Below are 20,887 nucleotides of genomic sequence, written 5' to 3'. Positions count from 1 at the left end.
CTCTCTGCCTAAAATTCAATAAATTTATTCCATAGATCGGTGTCTCGCTCTTTTCTTTTTTTTTTTTTTTTGTATTTTTAATTTGTTCCAATTAGTTATACACGACAGTAGAATGCATTTTGACACATTGTGTGTCTCCTCACTCCAACATTTTATGAATGTTCCCACTTTATAATATATTTTAATATGTTATGCTATTCTCCTTGCCAATTTTTCTCAGAATAAACTAAGGGGAAAATACATTCTTGCGTATTTAATCTTCTGTCAATTTCCAAAGAAAACTTTTGTTGTATTGATTCAGACTTAAGAAAATGTACAGGGGCTGGGGTTATAGCTCAGTGACAAAGCACTTGCCTAGTGTGAGGCACTGGGCTTGATTCTCAGCACCACATAAAAATAAAATAAAGGTATTGTGTCCATCAACAACTAAAAATATTTTTAAAATAAATAAATAAATAATGTGGGGGCTGGGGCTGTGGCTCAGAGCCAGAGTGCTCGCCTACCATGCGTGAGGCTCCAGGTTCGATCCTCAGCACCACATAAAAACAAAACAAAGATACTGTGACCATCAGTAAGTTTATCTGCTCATCACACAGTATAATTTCATGCTAAAACTATGTAAATGACTTTTATGGGAAAGAATCAGTTATAGTACTTTAGAATGGCATCTTTCCTTATAAAAGAATATTTGAAATACTGCTGGATTTTTAAGTTAAAATAATAACACCAGTAGTGCTGTCTTCTCCAGACAAATCACAGTGTCTGAATTATTTTTCTTGGTTGTACTCTAATTGCTGCTAGGCTTTACATTAACACAAATAAACAGACTTCAACAACTCCCCGCCACCAAAAAAAAAAAAAAAAAAAAGATATTGTGTCCACCTATAACTAAAAAATAAATATTTTTTAAATGTATAGATTAATTCAGTAATAACTAGCATTTAAAATACATGGTCTTCCTATATAAAAGTAGAAGTCTTCAGGTGTGTTCTAAAAATTGTGTCTTAAATATGCATTGTTTCCATACTAGTAACAGGGATTGAACCTAGAGGCACTTAACTGAGCCATATCCCAAGCCCTTTATTTATTTATTTTCATTTTTTGAGACAGGGTTTCACTAAGTCGCTGTGGGCCTTGATGAGTTGTTGAGGCTAGCTTTGAACTCACAATCCTCCTGCATCTGCCTTTCAAATCATTGGGATTACAGGCATATGACACTATGGCCAGCCAGTTTTATTTTTTAAAGTTCTATTTCTTATCTCATTTAGATATTTTTTTAGTTTTAAATTATATACATTTTTTTCATATATGAGTTAAAGATAGAGATTTCTTTCTTCCTTCTTTTGGGGATTAAATCCAGGGCTTCGTGCATGCTAAGCCAGTGCTCTGCCACTGAGCCACATCCCCAGCCCTTCCTTTACTTAATTTTGAGACAGATTCTTGCTAAATTGTCCATACTGATGGCTGGCTGCAAACTTGCGATCCTCTTGCCTCAGCCACCTGAATAGCTGTGATTCAGCTATTCATGCACCACCACATCATGCACCACCATGTCCAGCTTCGTCCAGCTTCTTTATTATTCTTTAACCAGTTCCCATAAGATTTTTCTGTTTCTAGTGAGTCATTCAGTTAACTGTACAAGTCGGAACTCAGTAATACCTTCTTATTTTGCCCTGCTGTCCACCATTTTATAGCTCTTGACTAAGTGCTATTATGTCTAAGAATACTGTTAAATAGTAGTGGAGAACTCATGAGTGAGATTGATGATCTCACAGAAGATGCCAGAAAGATCTTGGCCCTTCCATCATGGGAAAATACAGCTAGATAGCTTCATCTGTGATCCAGGAAGGGGACCCTCACTGGAAACCAAATCTGCTGTTGCCTGATCTTGACTTCCCAGCCTCCAGAACTGTAAGAAATAAATTTCTACTGGGTATAGGCCACCCAGTCTGTGATGTTCTGTTATAACAACCTGAACAGACAAAGATAATGAACAAGAAAAAAAAAAAAAAAAAGAAGAAGAAGACTCACATGTCTAAAACCAGGAATGAAAAGGAAGACAATACTACAACTTTATAGAAATAAAAATAATAAGGAAATACTATAAACAACTTTATACCAATAAACTAGATAAATTAGATGGAAATGATGAATTCCTAGAAACAACCAAACTACAATTACTCTCTAAAGAAAATATGAATAAATCTATAACAAAAGAATTAGTATTTAAGAAAAAACTACATCTTGGAAATATACATCCAAGATGGCTTCACTGGTAAACATTTAAAGAGGAATTAATACCAAATCTTCACAAACTCTTGCCAAAAAAATAGATGAGAAAACTTTCCAACTCATGAGGCCAGGATCATTCTGATACCAAACATATCACAAAAAAATGGAGGGTCAGGGGAGAAGGAGGAGGAGAAGAAGCAGCAGCAGCAGCAGCAACAATGGACACCCTCAAAGTCTAAAATATATTTATTCTCCAAACAAATATATTTACCATCCAAACAAAAGAAAGAAAGGAAAAAAAAAAAAAAAGCTGCCAACCCCTCATCTACTGAAGGACCCAGAAATTCCTTCCTAGGTGTTTTAGTTTTGTTTTTGTTTGCAGGGCTGGGACTCAAACCCAGGGCCTCATAGATGCTAGGCAAGGGATCTACCACTTAGTTACAAGTCCCAGCCCCCTCTCCTAGGTATTTAACCAAGAAAAATAAAAGTCTATTTTCACAGAAAGATTTGTACATTTACAGAAATTCTGTTCATAGAAACTAAAAATTCGGAATGCCAAATGTTTTCTCTGATTTAAGGATACTGATTCATAATGGGGTTGGGGAGGGGGGCATGGGAGGATTACATGAACTCCAGATAGAGCAGAGGGGAGGGGAGGAGAAGGAATGGGGCATGGGAGTAGGAAAGACGGTGGAATGAGATGGATATCACTACCCAAAGTACATGTATAAAGACACAAATGCTGTGACTTTACTTTGTATACAACTAGATATGAAAAATTGTGCTCTATGTATGTAATATGAATTGTAATGCATTCTGCTGTCATGTATAACAAATTAAAATTTTAAAAATAAATTTTAAAAAAGACACTAAAAATTCAGTTGGGATGGGATAACTCTGGGAGCTCATTCTAAAATCACATGGAAGAACAAAGAGCCAAGAATCCTAAAGACAATTTTGAAGAATCCACTGAAAGGAGGGTCTGACAGAAGAACTACATAATCATTTTCAAGACGACTTTTCCATTAAACATCAATTTCTGAAACTGACTTTATCTGTTTGTATTATGTATTACTTGAGTAGTAGCTTAACATTTTTCCCTGGTTAACTAAAAATTAGTTGCTTTAACAAAAAATTAATAACTTTCACAGTCAAGTTTTGTAGTATTTCCCTACTATAATAAATAATTGCATTTCAATTTATGAAGTCAACATATAAAGTACGTAACTTTTTAACTCCAAGTTACATTTAAATTCTCACTTCTTAATGACAAACATCCTAACGATAACATTTGAACAGCATAGCTTGTTCATATTACTGATCTTGTAAAGCTGATTAGATATGATGGAAACCTCCGTGATCAAGTGTTAAAGAAGGAAAAATATTATTAAAGAAATTCACCTTTTCTGCCTTCTTACCACTGAAGCAGAAACCAAATGCCTTTCTCTGATTTGACCATACTGTTGAGTTTTGACTGAGATTGCAGTACTTCTACTACGGAGCCTGGGAAATCATATTCTAAATCATATATTATAATTCTTGATGTATCTACTATTAGTTTCAGCCTCAAATTTCTTTAAAATAGAAAATTCCCACATCTGCTTTGGGAAAGGCATGCATAAGAAAGATAAAAAACTTACAGTAACTCTTTTGAAACTAGCTTTTACAGAATCTGAAAAGTAATTTGTCTAAATCAGAATGTAAAGCTAGAAATGTAAGAATGGGAAAGTTGGCAATGCTATTTGGGACAACACTTTGCAGAAGATGCTACAGATTACAGACTATTCTACAGCACCAACACTGAAATGTAAGTGTGAAAGAAAAAAAAAAGTCAATGATTTTTAACTATCCATACAATAGTCACTTCCAAGAGAACATAGCATAGAGAATTAACTACATTTTAATATGGAAAAGTAATAAACAAAAGGTCCCTGTTAGTCTTGAAATAAAACAGTGCCTACAATTCAAACATTTTTTCTCTCAATTTATCCATAGATGAAAATATCCCATAAGCTAATACAATGACAATAAACATAAGAGGAGAAATATGAATTTTAAATCTTTCACTAGCTTGATGTTGACTTTAACAAAATTTTTCCCTATAGGAATTTGCTGTTAATAAATGCCTTAATTTACCAATCAAGAAACAGATTAATAAAAGTAACAGTTTTCTCATTATTTGATGAATATTTGAGGAACGTAAATTACCATTAAAGCCATCATAGTTTAGACAATTTTTTGCAAAGAAGCCACAATCAAATGTTAAAAAAAAAGAATATCAAACAATACATATGCAAAATGTTCCATTACTTTTCATTAAAAGATAGATATTTTAAATGCAGGTGCCAAATAAATTATATACTTAGCATTTATTTTCGGGAAATTAGTTTGTAGTTATTTCCATTTTATTTCTTAAATAGGAGGAGAATTACAATAAGACAAAAATCAACAACATAATTCTGGATAAAACAAAAATTTAAAGATCACAAAACTTGAAAACTATATTAAATTACTATATTATAAAAGTTAACATTAACAAAAGGTCTGGTTATCACACTTTTGAAAAATAGCAACTTAAATTAAAGTACAATTACTTATATTTCATTCCATAAAGTTCTAATAATTTACATTCTTTTCCCATGGGATTTTTTTTCTATTCATTCATAGTTCATTACAGCTAAAAAATGCCTGCTGTGTTAAAAATGCCAGATAAAATTATATATCATTCATTGCTTTATGCTATACCTTCTTTTGTTCATGTCCAATTAGCATCAGCCTATCTCTCATTTATCAACTTTCAGCTGAACACATCAGCCATTTAGGAAAGGTTAAACAACCACAGCATTCCCTTAGTGACACTGGAGTTATGCTGGGGAAAAGTGCTTTCATAAGGGAGCATTGTGTAAACAGTTCATTAATCTTCCATCTAACTTTCTCATGCTTTGCTTAAATCTACTTGCTGACCAGTGATAGCTTTGCAATTGTTTAGTCTATTCTTGGTTTTTAAGCTTTAAAAACAAAGAATTAGGACACTTAGACATTATGACACTTCCATTTTACTTAATATAACAGTGAACAATTAAGTTTTAAAAATTAATATGCATTTTTGAGGCCAAGAAAAAAAATAACTTTCATTTTTGTTGTATGTAACTCAAAATTAAGTTCAGATTTAAACTAAAATATACTTACAGAACTAGCATCAACATCACTGTGGATGGCAACCGTCTTAATGCCCATCTTCTTACAAGTTTTAATAACCTATTTAAAATACATGAATGTTATCTATTTATAGTAATTCATATTTAAAGGGATTTAATAATAATAAATTTCATTGAGTAAAATGGAAAAGAGAATTCAAATTCTACTCACCCTACATGCAATTTCTCCTCTATTAGCAATAAGTATTTTATCAAAAGTCTGAAAAAGAAGGAAAAAAAGGTATAATTGTTTGAGACCAGAAAACATCAAGTTTTTTCCATAATCAACAATGGACATTATTCTAGGAAACATTGACTTTCTAGGATAATATGTGCACTTAAAACCAAGAAATAACTAAAATCAATTACTTTGTTATAGCATGACTTGACTAGGTTACTTTATTTTTAAGTGGAAATAAACTTTCTTTACAAAAGCAAATCTTCAAATGATACTTTAAAAAACTAAAAAACTTTTAACTCAAAAATGCTTAAAATTTTTATTTTAAATTTTATTTTATAAAGTCTGGGAAGTCCTAAGCATCCTGAGTTGTTTTGTGCTTATATCCAAAGATGTCCAGACCAACTAGGTCATACCATTTGAATTCAGTGTTAAGTCTGAATAATCATCACGTTTTGAAGCAGCTAATATCAAATGATAAGAAAAATGCTTCTGGTGTGTATCTGGAGACCTAAGTCTCAAGCCCAGTTTTGCTACTGATGACCTTGGCTTAAGCAATTTCTTAACTTCCATATACATAAACTGATAGTACACTAATGAATAAGTATTCCATAAGGCTTTCTTCCGACTCTAAAATTGTGCTGACTAATCTCTTTTTTAGAAAACACACAATTGGCAAGGAATATAGCTCAATGGTAGAGCACTTGCCTACCATGAGCAAGGCCTGGATTCCATCCCCAATCCTTAACATAGAGAAAAAAAACGGAAGGAAGGAAGAAGGGAAGAAAACACACAATTGGGAGTAATATGGATGCAATGCACATATGTACACAATTATTCATGGGTCAGTGAAATGTTTTAAGTTTAATAGAACCATAAAAATGTTTTATATTTCTAAAAGAAGAGTTAAAGTTCTACGTGATCTTTTAAAATATTACTCTTCTATAACTTAAAGCACCATGTTAACCCACAGGGAAAGTCCAGAATCTCAGAATGGAAAAGGCTTTCAAACTCTTGGTCTGACCTTCACCTCATACATGGTTCAGTTCACCAACCTGAGACTAGCTGCTATTGTAAACTAGCAAGCTCTCGATGTGACAGAATCTGGAACCATAGAGACCCTTAAAATAACCTGCTTTCACCTCAGGCCTGAGACTTCTGTAAAACTTCCTATCCAAATGGTCACAGTAAATCCCTGTTAAACAGGAGGCACAGTCCTAGAAAACAATGCTTACACTTCCTCGAACCGCATTTAAAACTGTGAAATTTTATGAAGCATTAAACAACTACATCTGATAAGAACACTGCAGACAGCATTCCTGTAAATTACAAGAATTTAAGCAACCATTAAAGCAAATATGTATGACCAATTATAAGGATTAAGGAAGAATCCCATTCTGCTTTCTGTTCAGAAGGCAGAACTAGTGGTTAGGAGTCAGTCGGAGCCAAACTATACAGGCTAAAAAACCCCAGAACTCCCACGTGTTCTTCTTGAATGTTCTTCCGTGGGCAAGTTATCTACTTCTTGTCCCTCATTTGATATACCAATGAGGATAAGAGTATCTGCCATAAGAGGTCATGAGAATTATACGAATTAACACCCTGAAAGTACCCAGGACAGTGCCTAGCACATAATATATACTCAACAAGTATTAGCTATAGGTATGGCGGAACCACATGCCAGACTGTGAGGAATCTAGGAGTATGCCCTGACTAATCAGGAAAAATTGTATCAAAGCAAATATTTGGCTGGGCATGGTGGTACACATTTGTAATCCCAGCAACTCAGGAGGCTGAAACAGAAAGATCATAGTCCAAGGCCAGCCTGTGCAACTTAGCAAGTAACTTCGCAAGACCCTGTCTCAAAATAAAAAATAAAAAGAACTGGGTAAGTAGCAAAGTGCCGCTGAGTTCAATTCCTGTAACAAAAATATGTGTTTGCACCTGACACATCATCTCTACTCAAGGCTATTAATAATATTACCAATTAGTGTACAAACTCAAACACATATTAATCTTCTCTACATAAAAATTTTCTTTTAAATAAATCAAGAAACATATGGTTCAGAATTTTAAAAGCACTCCAGTTTACTGCTCTTACTAGTCTCCTGTATATTCTTCCAGATAGACCACGCATATCCAAGGACATACATGCAGATCAAGTTAAATCAACTTTAAAACTCCCCCTCTGTGTCAGTTACAAGTAAATATCAACTATGCTTGATGACTTCAGTGGACAATATGACACAATCACAACAAATAATGTTAAGTGCTACATTAAAGCTGTGCCCAGGATGCTAGGTACAGAGAAGGGACAGCATGGGCGGGATGTGTGAAGAAAGTGACACTGAAGGAAGAGGACGACAACAAATAACTACAAGGCATTTTTCTACAGCTCAAAACACAACATGTATGGGGAATTGTCCAGATAAACCTGGGGGACAAAAAGGCAGATGATGGACAAAAATTCCACTTAAAAGCCAGGACTTCATTCTACATGTGGAGTTACATGAAGACACCCCAAAGACATTCTGAGGGAAAAGAAAATGAAAACCACAAATATAAACCAGAAGTTTAAGTCCCTAAAGACAGAGGGGCTTCTGGGTATAGGAAGAGATTCAGGGGAACCCACAGCAGCTGCTCTTCACTGTACAAATGATGCAGTCTGTGGTGCAAAGTATCCTGAGATTTCTTGAGATCTTTTTCATGCAGTGTCTCTGTACTCACCCCTACTTCTTTTTCTTCCTTCCCTGTGCTTAGATCCTCATTGCTAGGGTCTAAATGCACAGCTGGCACTTCATCCAGAAACCTGGAGAAGGATTGAGCTGGCCTGCTCCATTGGGTACTTGAGGAAGGAGTGACAGCAGAATTCCAGACTTGCTGGATACTTCTGAGAAAGGCCACAGCACAATGGGCAAGCCCACCAGCTCTGGGAAAGAGAGGCTTGAGAATGCACCAGTTTTCGCTTCCTATCAAGGGGTTTGGAGCCTCAGAATTCAAATGTGCAAAACTGAATTGTTAAGGGTAATATTAAGCAGCAACATTTAGGCCGTGTGCTTTCTATAAAGCAGCCACTGTGGCAAACCCTTCTGTGAATTATTTCACTTATCAGATAATGGTTATTTATTCTCTTTATATTGTATGAAAAAAAGTAATTCATTAATCTAAAAAATAAAAAAAAAAGTCTATGAAGTCAGTTTTGATAATATCCCCATTTTACAAATGGGAAAACTATAGGCAGAGAGGGAGTGGCTGGAGGAGGTGGTCCACTGTGTGCACAAACATATGTACACATGAACTCCAAAGCAAATTGTCTGTGGTAAAGTTTTTAAATCAAACTATAGATTTCATAACAGCAAAATTTCACTCATAGCTAATCTATGAAAACCTGTACTGTCCACATGAACTAGAGATCTTTAAATGTTGTTCAAACTGAGATGTTCCAGAAAAGTACAAAAAGATTCACTAGATTTAGAAGATTTCATTCAAAAACAAAATCTAAAGTGTTTTTTTAGTTTATTGGGGGGGGGGGGCAGCATTAATTGGGATTGAATCTAGGGATTCTTTAACACTGAGCTACATCTCCAGCCCTTTTTATTTTTTGAGACAGGGTCTTGCTAAGTTGCCAAGTCTGGCCTCAAACTTGCCATCCTCCTGCCTCAGCCTGGGATCAAGTTGCTGGGATCACAGGCGTGCATACCCAGTTCATTAATTCTTTTTATATTGGTTATATGTTGAGATAACATTTTAGGTGTTAAATAAATATATTAAAATAAATTTTACCTGTTTATTTTCATAATATAGCAAATAGAAAATTTGAATTTATATTTTTCCTGCCATTGTATCTCAAATTCTATTTCTTTTTTGCCAGTTTTGTGGCATTGGGGATGGAACCCGGGACCTTGTACATACAACCCAAGGCAAACACTCTACCACTGAGCTACACACCACACCCCAGCCCACCCCTGCATTATATTTCTATTGAATGGCAAAAATGTAGACTCCTCTTCTTTCAAATCTTCAGATTCAAAAGAATCTGCAAAGTAGTTCTGTGCAATTCAGTAATATGGTACTCTTAACTAATCATTCACAGCAGTTACACTTCAATGACATTTACCTTGAAAAATCTCTTCTTGACCAAAATTTTCTGCCCTCTTTGAAGACTACAGCACGACTAAAACATGTTTTATTTCCCATCACCACTTCTAATCTCTTTCTCTCTCCTATTACAAGGCTCAAACATTGTCATATACCAAGATTTTAGTTGGAATTACCCTGTCCCAAATTTTTCAATATGCCTAATTGCCCTCAATCCAAATGAGTCATAAATATTAATAATTGAAACAAAAACTTCAATAATTTGAACAAAATCTTGCAAGTGCCCAGTCTTTAACAAAGAATGATATCTACTCATTCTCCTAAAAACAAAGGAAATATATTACCAATGTATTCAAGTTTTGTTATAGATATAAAGACAAAATTAAAGGACTCAGGCTGTGGCCCACAATGAAAAGAAGAACACAGATTGAGAATCTGTAAAACTTATGATGATAAAGCAATAAATAATTGTACAGTATTAATAAAGTTTAATCTGCCCCACTGAACATAGAAAAACTTAGCTGTTAACATTATTTTTTACATACTTACTTTTTCATTAGGATCATATCCCACTGAACTGAGACAACGGGACACTAGTAAGCACCGTTCTGAATAGTATGGAGCATGCTATTGAAAAAAGAAAGAAAGAAAATGAAATAAATTAGATGCTTAAATGGGTTTTGAAATATTTCTTTCAGAGTACTTCTTTCAGTTTGCTTCTAGCTACAATGTTTTATCAGCCACTATATGTAATTATTAGCAGTACACCATAATTATAGAAAGGAAATTGTAACTACAGAATCATCCCCTTTACACAAATGAAACCAAAGGCATCAAAAGTTAGGCATGGTGCTGTACATGTGTAAGCCCAGTGACTCAGGAGGTTGAGGCAGGAGGATAACAGGTTTGAGGCCAGTCTCAGCAACTTAGTGAGGCCCTAAACAACTCAGTGAGACTCTGTCTCAAAATAAAAAACAGGGGCTGGGGATACAGCTCAGTTGGTAGAACGCTTGCCTTGCATACACAAGGCCCTGGATTCAATCCCTAGCACCACAAAAAAATAAAATAAAATATAATAAATAAAAAACAAAAAGGGCTGGAGATGTGGCTTAATGGTAAAACACCTCTGTGGTCAATCCCTAGTATTAAAAAAAAAAAAAAAAAAAAAAAAAAAAAAACTCCAAAGAAGTATATAAGCCAATGAACTAATAAGCAAATCTGAAGAAAGGTCTTTCCAAACATGGACTCACAGAGCAAGGTGAGAAATGTCACATACCATAAAGAACTTTATAGAATACCAGTCTTGGCTTCAATGAGCTTCACGTTCATCAGTGACCAGAAAGTCCAGAAAGTAATAAAATGTTTTTAATATGCCAATGTCTTCAGCATGACTTCTTATTTTGTTTTTTCTTACACAAAAGTGATTTTATTGATAAAAATATAAAAGTAATACTAATAATCAGGTTTACTTCTAATTTATTGTTTGCGGAGAAAGCATATCTTAACGCTTTCAGCCTTAAGAAATGACTAATAAAAATTGTAATCAAGGACTGGGGGCAGTGGCACATGCCTGTAATCCCAGGGGCTTGGGAGGCTAAGGCAGGAAGATCACCAGTTCAAAGCCAGCCTCACCAAAAGTGAGGCACTAAGCAACTCAGTGAGACCCTGTCTCTAAATAAAATACAAAATGTGGCTCAGTGATCGAGTGCACCTGAGTTCAATCCCCTTTACCCCCCCAAAAAAATTGTAATCAAGATTTTAAAAAGTTGATTAGCCAGTAATCACTTTGAAAGCCAGACCCCAAAATGAAAAAAAAAAAAAAAAAAAAGCGGGGCTGGGATGTGGCTCAAGCAGTAGCACGCTCGCCTGGCATGCGTGCAGCCCCGGTTCGATCCTCAGCACCACATACAAACAAAGATGTTGTGTCCACCGATAACTAAAATAAAATAAGTATGAAAAAAATTCTCTCTTTCTCTCTCTCTCTCTCTCTCACTCTCTCTTTAAAAAAAAAAAAAAAAAAAAAGCCAGGCATGTTGGTACATGTCTGTAATCTCAGCTACTCAGAAGGCTGAGGCAGGACAATCTCAAGTTTTAGGCCAGCCTGGCCAACTCAGCAAGACTCTGTCTCAAAATAAAGAGGACCAGATGTGTAGCTCAGTGGCAGAGCACTTGCCTAGCATGAGCTGGGTTCAATCCCTGCTATTGGAAATTTTTAAAAAATCAGGAAAAGCCAACAAGAAGTATTATCTCTTACAACTTTCTACAAGGGAAATCACTCAAATAAGAAACAAAATGTTCTTATAGTAACATTTTTAAATGAACTCCTAAGATATATACAATTATTTTTAAAGAATATTAAGACTCAAGTTGCACAATATAATCTCTTCTTTTTTTCTTTTCATTTTATTTTTCATTTTTTACAAAATATAATCTCTATACAAAAGTAAAGGTAATAGACATGAAAGATACAGTGTATAAAATAAAGCCTTTACACTACCAAGTAAAAAGGAATAATAATGAACTTAGAATGGGAAGAAAATTAACTGTTCACTGTTAGTTGGTCCCTATTAAAGACCAAGATTGTCTCATATATTCCTTCAAGCATCCCCATGAGTTAAAAGAGTGTTATCCCCAATTTCATGAGGAAATTGAATCCCAAACATTTCAATTTTTCAAAGATCACAGGGATGGGCTTTAATGGCTACAAGATTTAACGTGATTTGTTAAAAGCTTCTGGAAGTATTTTCTCTTACATGATAATAAAAATAATGGCACCTCCCACACTGACATTAATGTCTACTGGAAGATATGGAGTTTTATAAAATTGACCATCAAAAGGGACTCACTACTCTCTGTATTTTCAACTAAAAATTCAATCTTCTGCCCACTACAGAACAGGCATAATTTAGAAACTTGACTGTTACATCAAACTAAATAACATAAAGATAACAGTCTTTCCCCCTCAAAAAAATTGTGTTTATAGCCTCAACCAATGCCAAAAACAAACCCTAGGAATAATGAGAAGCAAAAACTACCTGGGAGTTTTTCAACACTTGTGCTGCTATAAAGCAGCACTAGGAAAGTTTCACAAGTTAATAACTCGCCAGCTTTCTATCAGTTTTGTAAAATGGGACAGCAAGAGTTTTGCACTCTCACTAATTCACCCTAATATTGAAGCCACAAAATGGTCTATTCTGTAACATGTCAACATATTCTTTTACAAAAAGCAAACTCATGTGTTTAATCACTAACAAAGGGTATAATTGATTCCTGATGGCAGAAACCAAATGTGAGTCTTCAAGACAGAAAATACAATCTGGACATTTTCAGTATTCTAATTCTCTTTGGAAAATGAAAATAAACAGTGATGCCTTTGCCTGGGTGAAGGAACAACCAGGAAAGCAGATCGCCATGTGAGAAAGAACTCCAGAGAGGAATCACACTCACCAGGTTCAACCTCACTACCCCTGTGACTTGAGCAAGCAACCCACTTGGAACTCTCTGTTGTCTGCTAAGTAAAAGCTCAAATGGCTTTTCTCCAAGGTCCCTTACGGACCTAAACCACTTTTATTCAAAAACCAAGACTTTAGCACACCTATACAAGAGCACTGGAGGGCTTACTGGGGGCCAAGATAATTGTAACACTGATCTCATTGCTGAACTATTCGGAAATATGAAAGAAAAAATGCAGAAATAGAGCTAATATCATTAATTTTGATAAGTATGAATTTCACATTCAGTTTCCAGATAACTTGCAGAATAAACACCTCAGGTTGTATAGACTCTTTAGTTCATGAAGAATGAACTAAATTAAATTAAACCTTGGCCACAGAAGAGTTTCTAACCCAAAACAATTCAGAATTTTTTAAGTAACCAAATTCTGAGGAATATTTGGATCAGCTTAATTTAAATATATATTTACTTATAGAAAAGTGTCAATAATATAAAATTTAGACTGAAAAGTTTCTATACCACACAGTTCTTAAAATGCAATCAAATCTATTCCAAGTCATACCTGGCCAAAACACAGAAGACGATGTTCCAGTATCCCTAATTGAGCAAAAATGTTTTTGGAATCTTTTTATTATTATTTGAAAATATTTGATTCTGAAGATCTAATACACAACACATTTTGCTGCCATTATCAAAAAAGGAAGTATATAGCCATGTACACATGAATTTGCAATTATGTGGCCCAAAGTTTTAAAAGGAATGGATGCTTCTGATTAGCAAGAGTTTGAGCCCTCACCAGAGTCAGAACTACCTAGAGTCAGCCCCATAAATGCTCTTTCTTTTGTTTACTCCAGGCTAATCTTAATGGAAGTTTAAAAAGGAGAATCCATACAAGTTTGAGGCCAGCCTCAGCAACTTAGCAAGACCCTATCTCTAAATAAATAGATAGATAGATAGATAGATAGATAGATAGCTGGCTAGAGATGTAGCTGGGAGGTAGAAAGCCCATGGGTTCAATCTCCAGTGAAAGGCAAGGAGAAGAAAAAGATGATGGGTCAAAAATTAGATAATTCTGGTAAAACCAGAACATAAAATTTTATTTTTAAAATGCAAGGAACAAGTTAGTAAAAATCTGTTGATCCGGACCTCTACACAGAATTTTAAACATTTGTTGTTTTTGTTAAGTATGTAAGAAACTGGTTACAAGCCCAGTCCAAAATTCATTTAATTTCTAGCAACAAAATTCTGAGAAAAAAACTTAAATCAACTCTGTTTATAACAACCTGTAAGCCTGTCAGAGGAGAAATGCCAAGGTGTGGAAACTGTTCTCCCAAAAACATACTGCCAAGGATTCCTGCCTTGGACAACTTTCTGTATTTTCCACACTTAGTAGAGAAAGGCCTGCTAACAGGATGGCAATGAAAGTGGCAAGACCCCCATCTCAAGACCTGGGCTGGCTCAGTTCCACAGTTTCACAACTGAGAGACAAGCAGCAAATCACTCCTCTGGGCCCCAGCCTCCACCTGTTTCACAAGAAAGGCTGTTAAGAGGATCAAATGAGTTTTTTTACAAACAAAGTGGGGGAGGGCAGTGTAGGAAGGTAAGACATACACAAAAACCAAACAAGAGTAGTCAGCCTTCCCCTTCTTTCTTAAAATTATATCACAGCCATTGGTGAGTTACCATTAACAGAAAGGAGTCATCAAGAACTCTGGCCTGGGCTGGGGATGTGGCTCAAGCGGTAGCGCGCTCGTCTGGTATACATGTGGCCCGGGGTTCGATCCTCAGCACCACATACAGAAAAAGATGTTGTATCCGCCAAATACTAAAGAATAAATATTAAAATTCTCTCTCTCTCTCCCTCTCTCTCACTCTTTCTTTAATAATAATAAAAAAAAAAAAAAAAAGAACTCTGGCCTAGGACTGGGTGGTGGCTTAGTGGTAGAATGCTCGCCTAGCATTCTCGTCCTATCCTCAGCACCACATAGAAATGAAATAAAGATATTGTGTGTCCACCTACAACTAAAAAATTAAAATTAAAAAAAAACAAAAAAAACTCTGGCCTAGACTCAAATTCTAATCTGAATTAGAATCTTGATTCTGGCACTTCTTAGGTATACAGGAAAATTCACCCATTTGCAAATGGGGATAGTAATAGCACTTTTCTAGATCTTAATGCCATTATGAGGACTAAATAAGAATGTATAAAATGCCTAGCACAGGTGCATGTGTGTTATAGTCATCATTCAATAACTGTTAACCAAAAGATGAGAGAAATGGTACAACTTTTAGACAAAATGGATCCATGTCTTCTAGTCACTGCAAGCAGGGAAACATACATTCTTTGATATGATAAAACAGCATCTGGGCCCAGGATGTCCCACATTCAACACGTGGCCATATCACAGGCAAAACTGGTAAATCCACTTGCAGTTATCTTAAAGAACAATTGAAGCATTAGTTCTGCCCAAACCCAAACTACTATAGCTCTTGACATAGCCACAGTGGCCTTCAGGTGAATGATACTAAAACAATTCTATGGACACGTCAATTCCAAGAAGGAACCTGTCCTCAAAACTGCAAGTTAATGGAGCCATAAGATGCCCTTACCAAGGTGACCACAAGCTAACACTGCAGCTCTAAGCTTCCAGGTGAAGGAAGGTCCTGGCTTCCATGCTCAGAACCATCGGTTGAATATTGATTTCAGCATTTTAACAGACCAAAGGGACCTTCTGCCGCAGTCTAGCTGGGCACAAATCACGAGCCACTCACAGCTTTGTAGATTCAAACAGCAATTCTTTATTCCCGATCTCACACGGGCCTTCTATAAACACGTTCTGGGGAAATCCACGTTCTCTGCCCAAATCCACACCCACTGGGCTTCTGTCTCCCAAATATATTGTCTGACCCTAAGAACTCAAGAGGAACTCAGGCAGTAGGATATGCCCTATTCCCGGTAGGAATAATCTTCCTAAACCGGCAACGCCCTAAACTCGGATCCGCCCTGGTCCTTGAGCAAGGTCACCTTACATGCAATGTCGCTGCAAAATGTCCTATTTCCACGAGTCCTTCCACTAAAGAAACATGGGGGTACGCTGGCAAGGAAATTGTCATACCTACTTGGCTGATGGCTCCCCGCATCTCCCCCCTTCTGATTAATTAAACAACAAGTAATGTGGCTTAAGGACCGTGCCTGGTAGGTTGTCCAATCCAACATATGGTTCTTACCCGTCATCGGAAAACTGACCTTTAGGCATCAGCCTCCTGTCTTAGATTGATACCACTGCAACTGGATCATACCCGTCACTGACTACCGGTCCAGCATACAACCATACTTGTGGATAGGTCTATGCACCAGTTGGGGGGGGTGAGGTTCTTTGCCTCACCTCTGTTGGCCCCCAAATTTGGCCTTGGTGCCAGTGGGGGAGTGAGGTTAATGTGGCTTAAGGACCGTGCCTGGTAGGTTGTCCAATTCAACATATGGTTCTTACCCGTCATTGGAAAACTGACCTTTAGGCGTCAGCCTCCTGTCTTAGGTTGATACCACTGCAATTGGATCATACCCATCACTGACTACCGGTCCAGCATATAGCCATTGGCCCCCAAATTTTAGACCATCAGTAGCAGAAGGGAGGAGGATACAGAAATGCCACGACACCAAGCCAATTGACAGCTCCTTTGGAAAAATTGCATCACTGGTGACACCATCAGCAAAGATATGCCAGCACTACCACAATTAACATGGGGTGCGCTGGCAAGGAAATAAAAATTGTATCACTGGTGACACCATCAGCAAAGATATGCCAGCATTACCACAATTCGTTGCACCAAACGATAGTTACATAGTCCAGGCAAGTTCTGCAAGCAGTTCAAAGCGGAGGAATCTATCAATATGTCCGTCTCCTCCCAAAGTCCGTTTTCCTCCCAAAGTAAGTTGACTCCTTGATTGAGCATTGCTTGTTGAGTTATATTCATTGATGCATCAGTTTATACAGTTTACTGTGATAGCTATCTTTGTCTTCACTGGCACTGGGATGAAGATAGGAATTCTGGCAATGATGCTAAAGAGACATTATCCTGAAAAGAATTATTAAATATAATGAAAAGGAAAGGTGAAAGTAAACAAACAGATCTGTTAACTTCAAAAAATAAAAATAGAACCTTATGATGTGGAAAAAATGCAATAATAAAATAGATATTGAAAAAAGCATCCTGGTTAATCACTGTCACAGATGTAAGAATGGCCAAGCTGGAGTTCTGGATATCAGCTGTTATGGATTTGAGTCAAAACATCTTCTTTTCGATCTGTAGAAATCGTTTTAGTTAGTCTCTCTGGAATCCAAATCGGTTGCTGTTCTCCCTGTGGAAAAACACAAACAGAGCCCCGACTCCAGACAATCACTGGATCAGGACCTTTCCATTGTCCTGTTAGAATATCTTTCCAAAGAACTTTAGGCTTATGTACATTTTTTGGATACATATGCCTTTCCGCAGCACTAAGTCCTGATGAATCCAAATTTTAAAAGTTTAGAGTAAAAAGCGTTATTTTAAGTTTATCATTGGGGGCTATATAACCCTTTCCAATTCCCTCTTTTTGCTTTAATAAGTACGTTTTAATAGTTTGATGAGCTCTTTCAACTATGCCTTGTCCCTGTGGATTGTATGGGATTCCTGTTATATGAGTAATACCAAATGATGAGCAAAATTGTTTAAAAGAGGTAGAAGTATAACCAGGACTATTATCAGTTTTTAACTGTTTAGGAACGCCCACAGTGGCAAAATTTTGTAAGCAATAAGCTATAACGTCTTTAGTTTTTTCTCCGGCATGAAGGGAGCCCATCAAAAATCCGGAAGAGGTATCAATTGTAACATGTAAATACTTTAATTTTCCAAATTCTGGCAAGTGTGTGATGTCCATCTGCCAAATATGGTTACGTATCAGTCCTCTAGGATTGACTCCAAGATTAACTTGTGGTAAAAAGGCCACACAATTTTGACATTGTTTTATTATATGTCTGGCTTGTTCCTTAGTTATTTTAAAACGCTTTTGTAAAGTATTAGCATTAACATGGAATTTTTTGTGAAAATTCGTAGCTTCTTCTAGTGTAGAGAAAATATGTATGTCATGTGTAGTTTTATCTGCTAAATCATTGCCCAAACTAAGGGCTCCAGGCAATCCTGTATGTGCCCTAATATGTCCTATAAAGAATGGATCTTTTCTGTCCCAGATTAGACTTTGTATAGTGGAAAACAAAGAGAAAACAGTAGAGGAAGGGGAAATCCTACCAGCATCTTCAAGAGATACTATAGCATTAACTACATACTGACTATCAGAAAATAAATTAAATACAGAATCTTTAAACATCAAAAAGGCTTGTAAAACTGCATTAAGCTCTACCTTTTGAGCTGATTGTTTGGGTACTAAAAATGTAAAAGTTTGATCAGGGGTAACGACTACTGCTGTACCATTATTTGACCCATCAGTGAATATATTTGGAGCATTCATGATAGGGGTTTTTCTTGTCATTTTTGGAAAAACTACAGGATGCTTAGACCAAAAAGACAACAAAGGATTAGATGGTAAGTGATTATCAAATGAAACATTAGATTTACACATGATTATTGCCCAAGTATTTAACTCATTAGCTAACTCATCAATTTGATCCATAGTATATGGAGTAATAATTTTATTGGGAGAAATTCCAAACACTCCCTTCGCTGCTTTTATTCCTTTGAGAATTAATTGTCCTACAGCCTCAGGATACCTAGTAAGAATAGTGTTAGGAGAATAAGATAAATGTATCCACAATAATGGACCTTCTTGCCAAAACACTCCTGTAGGAATATTTTTTGTTGGTAGTATAATAAATAATAAAGGCAAACTTATATCAATTCTATCCAAATGTATATTTTCCATATATGTTTCAATAATTTTCAATGCCTTTCTTGCTTTAGGAGTTAACATGCGAGGTGAGTTTGGATCTGATGGACCTTTTAGAATATCAAATAAAGGTCCCATCTCTCCTGTTGGTATGCCTAGATAAGGCCTTATCCAATTTATGTCTCCCAATAACTTTTGAAAGTCATTAAGTGATTTGAGTTGATCTACTCGTATTTGAATTTTTGGTGGACGGACCATGGTTGAGGATAATAGAACTCCTAAATAATTAATTGGAAAATTTAATTGTACTTTATCTATTGCTATCTCTAGATTATAATTTTTTAATAAGTTTGTAAGTGTGGCATAACATTCCAGCAATATGTTTTTATCTTTATGTGCCAATAATACATCATCCATATAGTGAAATATTTGTAGTTCAGGATTTTGATTTCTAAGTGGCTGGATTGCTTTGTTAACATATATTTGACACATAGTTGGACTGTTAGCCATCCCTTGAGGGAGTACTTTCCATTCATATCTCTGATCAGGACCTTCATGATTTAATGCAGGGATAGTAAATGCAAAACGTGGACTATCCTCGGGATGAACTGGAATTGAAAAAAAAACAATCTTTAATATCTATAGCTAAAACATGCCAGATTTTTGGCAAAGCAGACAATTGAGGAATCCCTGATTGAGCAGGTCCCATAATAACCATCTCATTATTAGTGGCTCTTAAATCTTGCAATAATCTCCATTTACCAGATTTCTTTTTGATGACAAAACTGGGAGTATTATGGGGAGATATGGAAGGTTGTATATGTCCTTCCGTTAATTGTTGTTTGACCAGATCATGGGCTACTTGTATCTTTTCTTTAGTCAGGGGCCACTGAGGAACCCACACTGGTCTTTCTGATTTCCAAGTAATTTTGATTGTCTCAGTGGCCCTTTCTGAAAATCCAACCCATGTCTGTCTGTTCCTTGATCTATTTGAATTGGTGCTGCTATACCTTGTCCTTGTTTTCCTAATCTTTTTTTTTTCCTAAAACCTTGTCTAGCCCTAGTAGTGGGCGCATTAGGATTGATGTTATTTGTTAATGTCAAACCTAATTGATCTAGGCCATCTCGTCCCCATAAATTTATAGGAAGATGATCCAATACATATGGCTGTATAGTTCCTTCACATCCTTCAGGATCCTTCCAATCTAATACCATTGCACTTCTATGGGGATTAGTCGCCACTCCTAGGCCTCAAAGCGTTTGTTTGAGTGGCTTGTTGTAATGGCCAATGTTTTGGCCATTCCTGACTAGATATGATGCTAAGGTCAGCACCTGTGTCCAGTAGCCCATTAAAATCGTGTCCTTGAATATTTAGTTTTAGCATTGGGCGAGAATCTAAATTTAAAGACAACATAGTCCAATCTACACCTGTGGAGCCTAATCCCCTGAAACCTCTTTCTACACTATGACTAGGAAATTTATTATGTAGGCTGGGTATTATTAACAACTGTGCTATTTTATCTCCAGGTGAAATTACTGATATACCTCTTGGAGAACTAGCTATAATTTTTATTTCACCTACATAATCGGGATCAATTACCCCAGGACTTATCATAAGTCCTTTTAATGTAGATGAACTACGTCCCAATAATAAGCCTACTGTCCCTTGGGGAAGAGGTCCTTTTATTCCTGTGGGAATGATTTGAACTCCCATCTCTGGAGTTAGTACTGCTCTGGCAGAGGCGCAGATGTCCAACCCTGCGCTCCCTCGGGTTTGTCTGATGAGGGATTTAATGAACAATGTGTCCTGGGCACTACCCTGATGGTGTTGCTGGGTTCCTCCACTGC

The 20,887-nt window shown here is 36.2% G+C and overlaps 1 protein-coding gene across 2 annotated transcripts in view; it reads right to left on the bottom strand.

Moving 5' to 3' along the window:
• Positions 1 to 20,887, bottom strand: part of Pcca (propionyl-CoA carboxylase subunit alpha) — a 360,840-nt gene that overhangs the window by 329,485 nt on the left and 10,468 nt on the right. For both annotated transcript variants that reach the window (XM_076871993.1, XM_076871994.1), the window contains exons 2-4: positions 10,255 to 10,332; positions 5,602 to 5,649; positions 5,422 to 5,490 (exon numbers count right to left, since the gene is read on the bottom strand). In XM_076871993.1, the coding sequence (XP_076728108.1) occupies positions 5,422 to 5,490; positions 5,602 to 5,649; positions 10,255 to 10,332 (195 nt within the window). The remainder of the gene's footprint in view (positions 1 to 5,421; positions 5,491 to 5,601; positions 5,650 to 10,254; positions 10,333 to 20,887) is intronic.

This window comes from Callospermophilus lateralis, chromosome 12 (assembly GCF_048772815.1).
Source record: "Callospermophilus lateralis isolate mCalLat2 chromosome 12, mCalLat2.hap1, whole genome shotgun sequence".
Classification (NCBI taxonomy): Eukaryota; Metazoa; Chordata; class Mammalia; order Rodentia; family Sciuridae; genus Callospermophilus; species Callospermophilus lateralis.
The sequence above is the reverse complement of the archived record's forward strand: the minus strand, read 5'-3'. Positions and strand labels throughout refer to the sequence as shown.